Source organism: Lepisosteus platostomus, chromosome 6, assembly GCF_059453375.1.
Source record: "Lepisosteus platostomus isolate fLepPlt1 chromosome 6, fLepPlt1.hap1, whole genome shotgun sequence".
Lineage (NCBI taxonomy): Eukaryota > Metazoa > Chordata > Actinopteri > Semionotiformes > Lepisosteidae > Lepisosteus > Lepisosteus platostomus.
Window position 1 is genome coordinate 62,745,375 of NC_142616.1, and position 14,433 is coordinate 62,759,807.

The window sequence follows — 14,433 nt, forward strand, 5'->3', positions numbered from 1 at the left end:
GCATCTGAGCTAGGGTTCATAAAAGCTTTGACAAAACAGCAAGAAATCCCCTTTCAGGCACCAGACTCAAGCAGAGGAAACTGTTTCATCATATGAAAACAAAGATGATATTCATCAATAAGGAAACTAAGTAATAAAACATCCACTTCTTTTTTCTTGATTCAAGCATGCCGACAAAAGCTCTTATATTCCTGTAGTAGTTGAATAGGCATTTGCTGGTTATGTTCAATGTTTAAAATGGACAACAAAATGAATTTGTGAAGTAACTCATATGCTTTATGCAATGTAATTCTAAAATTAAACTTATCAATAACTATTTTTATAGTTTTATTATGTATGGGTGACATACCTTGACTTTTGTCAGCTTTTTCTTAAAATGCTTTTGAGAAAGGTTGCAGGCTTTTTGTATACATGGCTAAAGTTTCTGGGACATTAGAGGACAATAGAGCTCTTTTTTCATAGAAATAAATAGAAACTGGGCATGGCTCACTGAACAAAGTATATTCCTTACATGTAATTAAGACTATTTTTGGAAAATATGTACTTAAACGCTTTGATAAAAGGTGTTACAAAATTCTCTCCATGGGTATATCTTCCACAGAAACCCCCACATTTTAGATATCTTCAATTCTTTAACCAATATCTAAAGGACATATAAAGCCATCAGAAGATAGAGGACTGCACAAAACAATATTACAAAGAAAATCGAATCCAACCTTTTTAAAATCCCTTCATGAAATGTAGACATCCCAAAACCAGATTCAACTAAATTATATTGGGGGAAAAATGGGATTTGTTTAATTCACAGGGAGTAACACGAGGGGCTGGTACTGTACAAACTTCGTTTGTCGACACAAAAATGAAAGGAAAAGCTGCAATGAAAAGAATTTTAATGAGATTTTGATCATCGCTTCAAATGTAAAAGTCCAGACCAAATAATGAAAGGCAAATCCTGAAATAAAGAAGGATTATGCCAGTGACAAGGCATGCTTTGAGGGAATAAAAGAGTTCTTTTATTTTATTTTCAGAGATTTCAACCTTCAGGTGTTCCAGGCCTTTTCCAGCTTTCATCTGCCTTGCTTTTTTTTGTTCCACCTTGAAGATTAAATCATTTTCTTCCTTAACCAGCAGTCATGGTGACAGTAACAGCTTGTATACTTTATTCCAGTACATTCCCGCTTGTTTATCGCAACTGTGTGGGTTTAACCACAATTCCTGGTCGAAGCAGTGCAGCAACATACAAACCATGATGTAAATAGATGAGTAAAACAATTTTTTGTAGCTGGTTATCATTCAGACTCCTCAGACACATGGAGCAATGGATTTGTTTTCTCCTTCTCTAGTACTGTACTTTCCTCTTTGGGGATATTTCTCCATGTAATTCATTTATCTCTGAGCGGGCTTTTTCCCACAGTGAAAATAAAGACCTTTGGTGTACTTTACTGATACTATTCAGGGGATTGAAGCTAGGGCAACCTCTTTAATCTCAGTGGGTCACTATGGATACCAAGTAAGGTGAGGCATGTGTATTTAACCCAAAGGCCATAAGCAAAGCTTTGCTTGGCACTAATTTGAGATTGCCACCTCTGGCACTAAGCACTGCAGCTGATCTTAATTGAGGAATGAAAGCAGATCTTGAGCAGTCTGTCACGTACATTTGTGTCTGCTACCTACAGTAGCAGTGGAGCTGACAGGATCTACAACCTGTTTTGTTGCTTTTTAATGAACAACTACCTCCCATGAGAGATCACACATGTTCCAAAAAAAAAACTTTCCAGTTTCAGCAGCTTTCTTTTTCGTTTGAAAATTCGTGAGAAGTGGCATTGGGGCGTTTTGAGCTGATGATCCTTTGGATCTTAATGCTGGGACTGAATTATTCAGACAATGGCCCTGTGGGTAAAGTTTAATTCTACAGGTCGTTTTCTTTCACGGGCCAACACGTACTGTACCTGTAACCCATAAGGAAGTGACCTTAGTCTTCCAGTTAGGTATGAGAACACAACATCCTATTAATTTACAACAACATAGAAATATTGATGAACAAATTAATAATTAGTTAAATGAGTAAGTGTTTCCCATGCTATCTCTTCACAGTGAGCTTTATTTGTGTCATAAATTAAAACTGTTTTGTTTTATTTAAACATTCATGTTTTTGGCAGGAAACCTGGGATTTTGTAGAAAAAAAGCTGTTGAAAGGATTTAGTTATGAGGTTTAATGTTGGTTTTTTATTTTAAGTATGTTTTTTTTTTCTTTCAAATCTGATGGCTGGTCAGAGTAAACACATTTGACTTTTGTTGTTCTAGATCTGTATGTCACTAGAAATACACTTCCCTTGCAGAAATTCTGATTAGAAAGCTAATTTTATAAGGGCTACAGATGAGGATGTCAATAAAATACAGCACTAAACTGTATTGCATATTAAATTGTTCATATACAGTAACTGTTTCTCATGACAAATGCTTGAAAAATGAATAACTATAAAATTTATTACGTTTATATTTACTTTATATGTAAACAAGTAGTACCAGCCTAATAATGTTGCCTAGGTTTATCCTTGACATCCCTTGTCATCTTCTCTCCACAAACATATTTTGTTCTGTACGCAAAATAAAGACAGGGAAATAAAAGATAGCTCTTGAACCTTTTAAAGTAAGAAAACTTCTTATGTTTGAACTCACAGCAATGTTTTTCTCAACAGTTATGGCAAAGAGTTAGGAGTGAAATTAACAGTATATGGTGAAAATGTGTAAAAATAAATTACCTGGTGCGAAAGAGAAGACAAATGTTGGAGGCTGTATGTTAAATGGGCCTGCTATAAAGCAGTTTATTGTGTGAGGTTGCCATTTGAGAGCTCTAGTTTTGATTTTGCTTAAAGAGCTGCAGACCTCACTTCACTTGGGAAAGTGACTCTGCCTCACGCTTATCAAGAATTAGTTTTGTCGATTTTTGGTTCACCGATTCCATGATCGCCTGCCAGGGACAAACCCACTGGACACAATTCATGTATAAGTGCAACGTACTGGATCCTTTTATCTTGAATTAAGTTGTTTCATGTGACACTTGTTTCAGTTCTACGCCGTTTTCCAAGAAATTGAGTTAAACCAATGCCTGTTGGAAACTGTTGTAAAAAAAATTGGGTCACTTGATTAGGGAAATGTGGCTAGTCCTCCTAATACATCAATTTCTTGTCTGTGTTTTGGGAAATTGGAGTAATAGCTAGTGTAGTTCAGCTGCACCTAGGATAAACTGCTACAGAGGTTTGGCCTCAGCATGGATCAGAAGCAATTTGTGTTTTCCATAGACAGTGTATCAGTAAAGATATTTTAATCCATGTGAAAGTAGGGCAGCCTTATGTGTTTGTGTTAGACACAAAGGAAAAGAAATTACCTAGTTTGGTATCTGGGTCACCAGGTGTACTCTTGTTACAGACGGATCCCTTTTTTTCGTCATCTTTTCCTTCTTCCTTTCTTTTCAGTGATCTGGCTCTATGCACTCTGCACCGTTGCCTTTATCTGATCAGGCCAATCTGCCCTCTTTTTCAGGACATCTGTGGAGGCAAAGATCAAAGGCTTTTCCTTTGACTTATATGCGGTTTATCCAGGATTACAACGTATATGGGTTAGCCGTGTTCAAATTTATTAGCAGAGTATTTTGGGGGGAAAAATGTGGCAGTGTGTTTCTGAATGAAGGTAAGAAATTGCTGTCGCTCCTTGTAAATACAGGCAAGCTCCAATTTTTACTTGCTAACGAAGAGCCTGCAAATTTAAGTATTAGTAAGCCTTTTTATGTATAGGTTTTTCATCTTCACTGCCTATTTCACAAAGAAACCACATTCCAGGACGAGCTCTATTCGTCTCATGTGTGTCCATACAGCAGAAATCCCCAGACCTTGTTCATATGGAAGATAATTTTTTGTTGTATACATTCGTCTCAAACAAAATGTGTACATTTTAACTTCTACAATACTACGTAGCCCTGGTAGAAATCACTTTGAAAACCATTTAAGAAGGCGGAATTAAGCTGTGGTTTTAACACCATCTGCACCAATATGCACAGTTTACATTTCAATAAAAATTTGTGGAAATGCTGTACTTAAATGTGCATGTACTTGTGGGTAGTAGATTGTGTAGGATAGATTTAATTTAATTTAAGTGGAACACGCCTGTTTTGTTTCCTGTTCTCTGAATTTTTGTATTAGGACTTCCTTATTGTTGTAGCCGATTGAGTAAAAGCATTCCGTGAAACACATATTTTGAAACAAAACTTCTTTCACATGAACTTCCTTGTATTCTGTGGTTTATGCAAACTCTTATCTATAGTACAGTAAATGTTTAAATCAGATTATTTCAATACTATTCTACTAACACGCAATCAAGATATGGAGAAAACTCAAACCAGGATATTCTTAAATACAGCAATCTGAAGAAAGCAGCAAAGTTGTCTTCTCATGTTTTAATTTAAACACAGATTTGAAAAATCAAGACTTCAATCTGTAACCCTGACCTGACAGTATGTGGTATATACTGTACACACACTTATTTTTATAGCCTGCAAAACCTCCCACTGATATTCTTTATTATGAACTATGTTTTGACTCCCTTCTTAAAATTAGTTTTTGCAAATATAACAACATGTAGCATGCTCACACAGTGTAAAGAAATCCATTGTTATATTTGCGGTTACAAACATTAAGATATTAACTATAGTTTTCCTAGCACAAACACTTCTGTGCCAGATTTTCTAAGAAAAATCTGTGTGCTATTTTAGTTAGCAAGTTTTCCTGGGAAAATGGATCCTCTCATCCCATTTAAATAAGACCCTTTGACTCAGTCAGCCTTTTCAATATTAATTTGAAAAGTCTCCATGAAAACTTCAGGAGTGTTAACCAGAAGCATTTCGTTTTACCCAGGTGTTTTGTGGGATTTGCTCATACCAATTTTAAAAGTTATACATTTGTCAGATCTACAGTACAATGTATATTGTTCTCTACTAAGAATCTTGGAAGTTGTCACTGGTATAACCTCGAGTATGTCACACGTTTTGAGATCTAACACAATGTAGCATTGTAGAACGAACACCTTTTATTTTCACTGTGACCTTGCTCCATTAAAAACACAAAAGACAGCTGCTATATTTTACCAACTTTTATTCATATGTACCAGTAGTTCTTGGTACAAGAGAAGGACTGCAGAGTGTTAAAACCTTACAGTGTCTTAATGCTTTAAAAATACATGAAGCTGTGATACATGGAGAAAAAAAAAAGATCCTGGACATGAATTGATGTTAAGCACTAGCAGATATCAAATTGCTTAGGCCACTGAAGTAGGATTTTTCTCTCTCACTCATCAACTCAAAATGTATTGGTCTCCTGCAGAAGTTGCACTCAGCGGAAGAGTGAGGTTTTATCTCCAAGCCAACCTCCTTCCAAGTTTTCACCAGTTTCTCTGATAGGAAAGAAAAACAGAACAAATCAGTTTTTGGCTTCTACACATGTATATACTAGTCATGAAAACCATTTTACATGCATTTAATAAATCTGGAATCCCTTATGATCACTTCCAAGAGTGGACACTTAAATGAACTTACTGTGGTAAGTTATCTTCAAATAAATATTGAATAGATTTCTTTTCCCATTTGAAACATCTTACCAAGAAAGTAATTCATCATCTGGGGGGTGTGGTGAGGTGTAGGGGCAATTCGAAGGAGTTCTTGCCCGCGGGCAACAGTAGGGTAATTAATGGCCTGCACGTAGATGTTGTATCTGCTCATCATTATATCACAAACTTCGGTGTTCTTTGCCGCATCTGCCACCTAAAAAACATAAGAAAGAAAACAGGAAGAGAAAGAAATTGTTTTTTATTTATTAGAAATATTTACTCTGTTTCATATACAACAGGCATACAATGGTTTTTCCAATGTGTCAAACGTTCTATAAATTATGCATTTTCTGATTTATTACCTTTAGGTTCCAACTCAACATCAGTTTTCACGGGGAAAATAATTATGATCAGTAACTGAAACAAGAAGTAGTGCATCCCGTTTCCCGTCAGCCAGTGTACAATTAGTAACATGAAAGAGGTCTTATACAGAAACCCAGCAGGAAGTCATCATGTACCACAAGGCTGTATAAGGAAGAAAAGCACTTTCCAGGACTCACCCTGATCGGAATGATGTGACTTGGGCAATGAACCACAGGCAGACCAGCATCCATCAGCATCTGCCGGAGGAGCTTGACGTTTCTCTGGTGCCTCCGTCTCAAAGCCCTTCCTTCCTCGCTCTTCAGCACCTGAATGGATTCCTTGGCGCCAGCCAGCAGCATAGGGGGCAGGGATGTGGTGAAGATGAAGCCGGCGGCGTAGGAGCGCACAGTGTCCACCAGGGTCGCAGTGCTGGCTATGTAACCGCCCACACAGCCAAATGCTTTGCCTAAAAATTAAATAAAATCCTAAGTAAGTCCCTGCTTTAGAATTGACTTTGTTATGCCACATAAATGCCATAGCAGTTGACTCACAAAAGAACACATCTACAAGGGGAAAAAAAAAATCATCCAGATAACCTAAAATGTCTCCTTTCCATTGAAAGTCAAAAGAATCCAGAAACAACGTTGGAATAGGGTTTGCAAAGTATTCCAAACGTGATAAACAAGACATCAATTTAGAAAACCCCTATCCTGTCCAAAGCCTGAAAGATATTCCTAGCCCTAGAGTGGAATATTTTAAAAAACAATACTAATAACATCCTAATATATTGTTTATAGATGGTTAGAAACGGAGACCTGGACTAAATAATCCTTCCTTTAAAGACACTTCCAGATGCAACTGAAAGTCTATTATTACTTTTCCCACCATATGATGTCAGCAGCAAAATATCAAGTGTCTTTTCCATGTGGTCAATCAAGGCACTAAATCTGAAACTGGTGACTCATCCATTGACTATCACTCTTCTTAGAAATGCTTTCTTAGCTGCACAGGAAACACATGCTAGAGCTACACTACCAGAAAGATGAATGGCATAACTGCAAACGTAATTCTATTCTATGATGAGGAAGACCGAAACCAAAAATAATGCAAAAAAAAGAAGAAGAAATAGTATACTCAAATAAATATCTGGCTTTCCTTTTGAATTATGGTTAAAAAGACAGCTTTGTTTTTTTTGCAATTCACAGTAAAATATGATTACAGCTAGAACTTAATGAGATATTTAGTCTAATTAGAGACTGTTTGGAACTAAACACCAAATAACTACACTAACCTTTCTAACCGAGTGTTAGCAGGATACACAGAAAAATTTTAGAATGAAGAATTTTCAGGTGATTATTTTGCATTACACAACAATTTGACGTTAGAACAGTTATGTCTATTTCTAATCAATAAAAATAAAATGTACAACTGAAGTCTTTGGGGAAAATTGGGTGTATGGGTTTCATAGTTCTTTAATAGAAATATCGGTCTAAGAATTTCTCATCAATCTGTAATTACTAACATCCTAAACAAAACACAAACTGGTAAAAAGATGATTTTACTTGCAAATGCAGAGTAATCAAGTCGATATGGTCAGATAATCTTAACTCTTACATTAAGTCTGCCTATGTACATAATGTTGTTAATCCAATGCATTAGCATGCATGTAGCTCTGTCTCCTAACTAGAGGACAGGTCTCTAGGGGCTGAAATAAAAACAGATTAGGACTGGGTTTCCTAGCAACAGGTTCAAAGCCTTTGTTGTCTTATAGTGTTACTGGCAAATTAGGAACCTAATATGGGCCCGGACCCATCTGTTTTTGAAAACAGATTTCTCATTCAATTACACTATTCCTCTTTCTTCATTTAGTAATTTTCCCCCCCCTAGAGGAAATTACAAAAAGTATATACTCAAAAACTCTGAACTAGCAATGTATACCTTACTCTGGTAAATAAAAGAGCCTTTGCAGTTTTGGTGTTTCGGAAGTGCTGGTGTACTAAGTGCTTACCAAGTGTTCCAGAGATGATGTCCATCTTATGCATGATCCCATCTCGGTCTCCTATTCCTCCACCCCGAGCTCCGTACAGCCCAACTGCATGTACCTCGTCAACAAATGTGATGGCCCCAAATTCATGGGCAACATCGCACATTTCCTCCAGTGGACACACAGCACCTGTAACATAAGATGAATAAAACTTTCATTTCCTTTTCTTCCACAACTATAATACATTTCTTAACCTTAAGTGCTGTTAAAATGATAACATCTTTCAACTGGACTTGCAATCCCCATTTCATTTTGCACAGAAACAAACTTCACCAGCTAAATCCTGCTCTGCACTTACGTTCTGAGCAACTGAACACAAGTGAATACTTGAAAGAAAACGGTTTCTGCTCACCATCCATTGAGTGGACCGTTTCAAAAGCCACAATCTTTGGAGTGGAGGGATCGGACTTCTTCAGCAGTTCTCGAAGATGATTAACGTCATTATGACGAAAGATAAATTTGGGAACTCCACTGTTTCTGATTCCCTGGATCATTGAAGCATGATTCCCAGCATCTGAGTAAATCTCACAGCCTGAAGACAAAAAAAAAAAAAAGTTTTAAGAACATCATATGTTTTATCAGAAATTATTTCTATTCGTTAAGCCCCAGATCATCATTGCACTGACATTACAATGCATACCTGGCAGCATTTTGGCCAATGTAAAAAGCGTTGAATCATTAGCCACAAAGCAAGAGGAGAAAAGCAGCGCTGCATCTTTGCCATGCAAATCTGCTAACTCATGCTCCAAATCTACATGAAATTTGCTCGTTCCAGAGATGTTACGGGTTCCTCCCGCTCCAGCGCCATGCTGCCGTAAAGTATCCCTGTAGATAAAAATATCCTTATTAGTGCTTTGCACTTTCATGTTTATCAGCAAATCGTAAGGACATGCATTCATCTTTCCCGACAAGATCTAGGAGCACTCACATGATGGAGCGAACAACACGGGGGTGCCGGCTCATGCCCAAGTAATCATTGCTGCACCACACAGAGACCTCTTTCTTCGAGGCCTGCGAACCAGAGTAATCATCCGCCATTGGAAAAGTCTCCGCTCTCCTATTCACCGTTTTGAACACCCGGTAAGTGTGATCGTTCTTCTTGGCCTCGATTTTCTTTTCAAAGAACTTGTCATAATGGAAAGTAGAAACTGCTGCGGAGGGGGGGGGGGAAGACAGAAGAAAATGTTGTTAGGAAATGACTATCATGCACCTTTTGCAACATCTAACTTTTTAAAGGCAACATTTCAAAAGTTCTCTATATTTAACATCTGCAACAGCTGTTGAGTAACAATTAATGGCAAAATTTCAGAGGTGATCATAAAAGTCAAGAAGACGGATCAGACATGTTGTGTGACAAATAAGTATTACATTACGATCGACGATTCGCTATCGGATAGTTTTGCTTACATTTGGGCATGTTATCCTGCAGAAGGTGGGAGACCCTGGTGGGACATTGCTTCAGTAAATTCTTCAGGAGACTGCTCTGGTCCTCCCCATCCGCCTTGGTGATGTTGACCACAGTTGGGTTTACAGGGGATTCAGCCAACTCTGCACAGAACAAAAATACTTGTACGATTAAAATTAAAAACCCCAGTTGTCAGCACCAGGTACGTAGAACCAAAGCCAAAATACCTCCAAACAAAGGTGAGGCAAGTTATACTGCATTAGGCACTCAATCAAGCAGATCTTTATTTAATTTCTGACTGCATTAAATACGCTGAGCATAAGTTAAGAGAACAACACAAATCAGTGATGCGACTTGAACCCTCACCTTTCCGGACAGCATGCATCTCCTGCACATCCTCCTGCAGCTCCACGCTGGCCTGCCGGAACACACTGCTGTTTCCCTGCCCCATCTCGGCAGCAAGAAAAGGGCACTTGGAAGCAGCTGCCTGGCACGCTGGGGGCACGGGGTGGCCTGGAGGCAGACTGGGTTGTTTGGGAGGCTGCCCAGAGGCTAAATTTAAACACATGCAAATCTCACGTAAACAGCTTCGCAAAAAGCTTACATTCTAGATTTTACCCTTACACGGTCCCCCGCTGGTTTACCACAGACGTTCACATTTCCACTAAACAAACGCTGATAATCTAGTTACGTGAATGATCACTCACTCGTCAATTTCACTACATGTCATTTTCTATTTTTTTCCCCCTTCACAACTGAACTGGAATGCGTCACAGAATGATTTGTTTCAGTTTCAGCTGCCCTATGACCTTCAAATGCAATATAAATAACTAAAATGTGTTAATGTACACAGTAGTTTCACACACAAACACACTGCCACCAACATCAACTGCTCACCCGAATCTGTTGGAGCGTTTTCCTTGGTCTCCTGGCACTTCGCAGCAGACGTGGAAAGGGCACGAGCAAAGGGCCTAGATGCCAGATCCATCATCACAGGACATTTCTGGGCATAGAAAACCAGGGACTTGCCAGCTTTCTGGAGGAACGTCTGCGGGACCCGCGACAGGAAGGGACAGCGGCGAATGATGGTGTCCATCTTGGATGCTCTCAACCTGAAATACCAAAAAAATAATTAACCATGGCAGTCTCGGTCTAATTCGAGACCAGCAAAACAGAAAACTGCTACAGAACACGCAAGTAACCAGAGGTCAAACATGCCTTGCCACCGTGACCAGAACAGAGTCACGCACTCTTCTATTAAACTTATCGAAACTAATTCCCAAACCACACTGTAACATACTAGCCTTCAAGAACCATCACCATAAACAACATCACTTCAGCTGCTGATCACAAGAATGGGATTAACAAAGCTTAACTGCTCCTTTTATAATTCCAGAAAGACAGTACAGTTGTGTGTCAAATGCTAATGTAGATACTTCACATTTTAAAAGAAACCTAAAATCGCATACATAATTTACATTTTCATTGTAAGTACAATTACCAGTCTTTAAAACACAGGATGCTTGACTCAAGCATTTAAGTCTGAAATTAATCATTTGTAAGACACATCAGTCAACCCATGTATCAAAATGTTCTTGATCTTCTGTAAGACCGCTGGACACCAGACATCTTTACTGTGCTCCACATACATCCATACATCCAAAAAGTAAGAAAAAATCTTTTGACAGAGATCTACTCATTTTAAACAAAATATGCTGTAACAACAAAACGGCAAACTTTTAACAGATTAAATTATTGTGTCAGATAAAATAAATATTCCAGAAACAGGATTTTGTCTTCCAAAAGATAGGCTTTCTGCATCCCTGTTCTACCTGAAGGTTTCCCATTCGTTTTTTAGAGAGCCCAACACAAACAGAGTACGGAACATGGCAATATCCAGGCTTCTGTCACAAATACAGAAAAACTGCAAAAAATGGATGCAGTCCACCCTTGTATCAGCTGCTACTGACATTCCCATAACAACCACTGGACCTGACAGCTTGGAGGGACACCAGGATAGAGTATCTTAGAAATCCCAAAGGCTAAAATACAAAAAACAGACGCTTCAAGAAAAATCATACTATGTAATTTAAATTTTACATACCTGGGAAGGAACATTTTAATACTGCTGATGGCTTTTTGCTTTTTTCCTAAAATTTGTAAATGGTGCCGCATCAGTCTGTTACTCAAGCTTTTAAACCCCCTAAGCAAAACTATGACAAAGCTCCACCTACTTAACTCTACGTAAGAAGCTTCTTGAGAAATCAACTGTTTCGACATACCTTAGATCAGAAAGTTTCTGGGAGGGACTATGAAATCACAAAAGTACACCAAAAAGTATCAGATACAAAAACAATGACATAGTTGGACTACAACCACAATCCAGGACTACATTAACAATATTTACATGATGTGACAAACCGTTTAAAAGAGAAAACAAAACAGGAAAGAAGTTCTTAATTTAAAGGTAGAAAAAATCTCAAGGAACGATTTTCCTATAAAAACTGCCTAAAACTCAATGCTAAAGGGGAAATTTAAGAAAACACCAACAATAACCATAGCTAGTTCACAGGCATTATTAAATAAAAAACATATAAACTGATAAAGATTTTTAAGTCATATATGTATACAACTATAGCAAATTTCACATCATCTAACAGGAAAAGGTATATGAAAAAAAGTCTTAACCTTTCTATAATGAGAAAAGGATGTTCAAGATAAGGAAGTGAAATTTTGGTTTATACCAAGCAAGGAAGTGCTCTGCTCCTTGTTGTGTACACCTTACATCCATAGTGAAACCACAAACAAAAACAGTGTAATTTGCCACAGATTTGCACAAAAGTAATAGGCACTGTAATTACAGTACGGTGTATGGGTCTCTTGTGTGAGGGATATGGGCAAATTAAGGGCTCGATTATAATACCCAGGTATACCACACACTTATATCTGCACCTACATTAGCTGAAAACCGTTGTGGCCACTGAGAGGGCACAAACTTCAAGATGCGCTCTCAGTCCTGCATATTCTAGTTCAATAAAGCGCAGTCTCTTTTTTAAAAACATAAATAAAGTAGGCTTGCATATGGAAGGATCACTGTCATCTGACACCTCTGATCACAGGGCAAAAAAGGGTCACGCACAACCATGTCCCTGGAGGTACGTCAAATTAATTCCTGGGGTACCTGAAAAACTGGACTGGGCAGGGCATGTCAGGCCAATGACCATTACAGCAGTGGATTAGACACTGCTACCAAGTCACTCCTACACAGGTGTGAAGCTGAGAGAACAGCTGGTTAAAGAAATTCCTTTAATAACCTACATCTACAAATTCTAATGCGTTACGGGACAAGTTCACATAAGTAAAAAAAGTGGTAAATATATCCAAGTGGTATCTTTTAGATCTTTCAGATTATTCCCAAACTCCCTGTGTGCATCAGCCATGTGCAGTGACCAAGGGGGTCCCAGGTTCAAATCCGAGGTAGGACTGTACTGTTGTACGACTTGCTATACAAAGGACTAAATATAAACGTTAAAAAACAAGACAGACTGAACACCGAATATTGATAAATCTGGTGCTAAAAAAACTATTTATGATGCCAGAGACCCCCTGTGATTTAACAAAACAGCACGCCGAATGGATACAACTGATGGATTTAATGATAAAATATTTACCCCCAAAAAGCTATTTACAAACTAAGTACTCTTTAAAGAATAATTTAAGTAACCACATGTAAATAGTCTTGTAGCACATACGGACTATAAGCAAAATCCTTTTATTTTCTTAAATACTTATGCATTAATATTAAAAAGTCATAAACTACACATTTATGACAAGCTACCAAGGCGTTATATATATATATGAATCATTTACGAAGCAGGAAACAGAAGTTCATAATGGCCTTCAAGTCGGAAAAGAATACAGTACAGTACAGTACAGTAACTCCACATTAAATCTCACAAATCAAAACGCCTACCTTTCTTACCTCTGAGATCTTCAGGCTAAACTGTATGTCTTTTCCCGTGTGTCTATGACAATGAAAAACTTTTTTTTTTAAGGGAAGGAGGCTTGTTATTTTGAATAGGCTGTACCGCCGGAAAAGATGATATCTGTTGCCCTGCACTGAGGACGAACGTAAGGGCACCGCTACGCAACCGGCTTTAAGGGAACTGCGCGATCGTCACTCTCGCGAGAGCGGCGAGCTCAGCTGCCGGCCCCCGCCTTGACCCAGATTTCTGCGTCACTACGCAACAGCCTTCCTGAGCCTTAGGGCGACGGTGGTCGTTTTCAGTTCGGTTCGGAAAGACTGTATTTGTGCCATTAATATTGACAGCCGGTGTCTTAAACTCTCGCCTGTTCCGTCACAGCACGGTTGAAAGTAAAAGATAAATTTGTATAGAAAATTGTTGCTAGGGGTGGGGGGGGACAGGAAGCTTGTCGAAAGAACACTGGCGTTTAATACCGACGGAAACTTCATTTGAAACATTTATTTTAGGCAAAGATCGCCCTCTGGGGATTGCAATGAGAATTTCCTACCAAATACGCTGTACGGTTTATTAAATTATATCTGCCATTTAGAATACGCTCATAAGAAAGTCTTAAAATACTTAAAATCGTTTGATTGATTTATTCAACAGTTCTGTATTACTGGGTTTACAGCCTGATCATTAAGCTTCAAACTCATGCTCAGTGTTGGGAAGGTTTTTTTTTCCGGCTTTGTAACTCATGCTTAACATCCATATACATAGTTGTCCCAGTCTGTTGCAGAAAACCAAGTCTTATTTTGTTTTTTTCCCAGCTTTAGAAGAATTCGACGCTTGCTGGTGTATCCAAAAAAAAAACGTATTTTTTTTACAAGTTACAGCATGTTAAGAACTCAGCTGCTCAGATTTTAACCAAAACTGTATTGCCCATTTTAGTTTCTGTCCAGTGACCCACTGTGAATTTCAGAATAAAATCAGAAATACTGCTGCTTGCTCCTTAATCCCTCTACACCTAGAGAGAGTAAGACACTCTTTATTATCCA

The 14,433-nt window shown here is 38.2% G+C and overlaps 1 protein-coding gene across 4 annotated transcripts; it reads right to left on the reverse strand.

Annotated features, from left to right (window-relative positions):
* Positions 1-5,130: 5,130 nt before the first annotated feature.
* Positions 5,131-13,552, reverse strand: alas1 (5'-aminolevulinate synthase 1). 4 transcript variants are annotated; one of them, XM_088636780.1, is made up of 11 exons: positions 13,393-13,552; positions 10,308-10,522; positions 9,777-9,962; positions 9,413-9,553; positions 8,934-9,156; positions 8,646-8,830; positions 8,358-8,537; positions 7,970-8,134; positions 6,159-6,427; positions 5,650-5,812; positions 5,131-5,445 (listed from the first exon to the last, which is right to left on the reverse strand). In XM_088636780.1, exons 2-11 carry the CDS (start codon positions 10,504-10,506, stop codon positions 5,285-5,287), a joined length of 1,872 nt encoding a protein of 623 aa, XP_088492906.1. In that variant the 5' UTR covers positions 10,507-10,522; positions 13,393-13,552; the 3' UTR covers positions 5,131-5,284. The 4 variants fall into 4 exon arrangements, with proteins under 4 accessions (XP_088492906.1, XP_088492907.1, XP_088492905.1 ...); XM_088636781.1 differs by having other exon boundaries at positions 13,384-13,550; XM_088636779.1 differs by lacking the exon at positions 13,393-13,552 and adding an exon at positions 11,515-11,644 and having other exon boundaries at positions 8,934-9,153.
* Between the last annotated feature and the right edge of the window lie 881 nt (positions 13,553-14,433).

Excerpts from the sequence above, each read along its gene's own strand:
- alas1 (XM_088636777.1), bottom strand. The coding sequence starts at position 11,585 with ATGCGGCACCATTTACAAATTTTAGGAAAAAAGCAAAAAGCCATCAGC. Across the intron at positions 10,523-11,514 it reads ATTAAAATGTTCCTTCCCAG|GTTGAGAGCATCCAAGATGG; the intron begins GTATGTAAAATT and ends TTGGTATTTCAG. Across the intron at positions 9,963-10,307 it reads AAACGCTCCAACAGATTCGG|CCTCTGGGCAGCCTCCCAAA; the intron begins GTGAGCAGTTGA and ends GTTTAAATTTAG.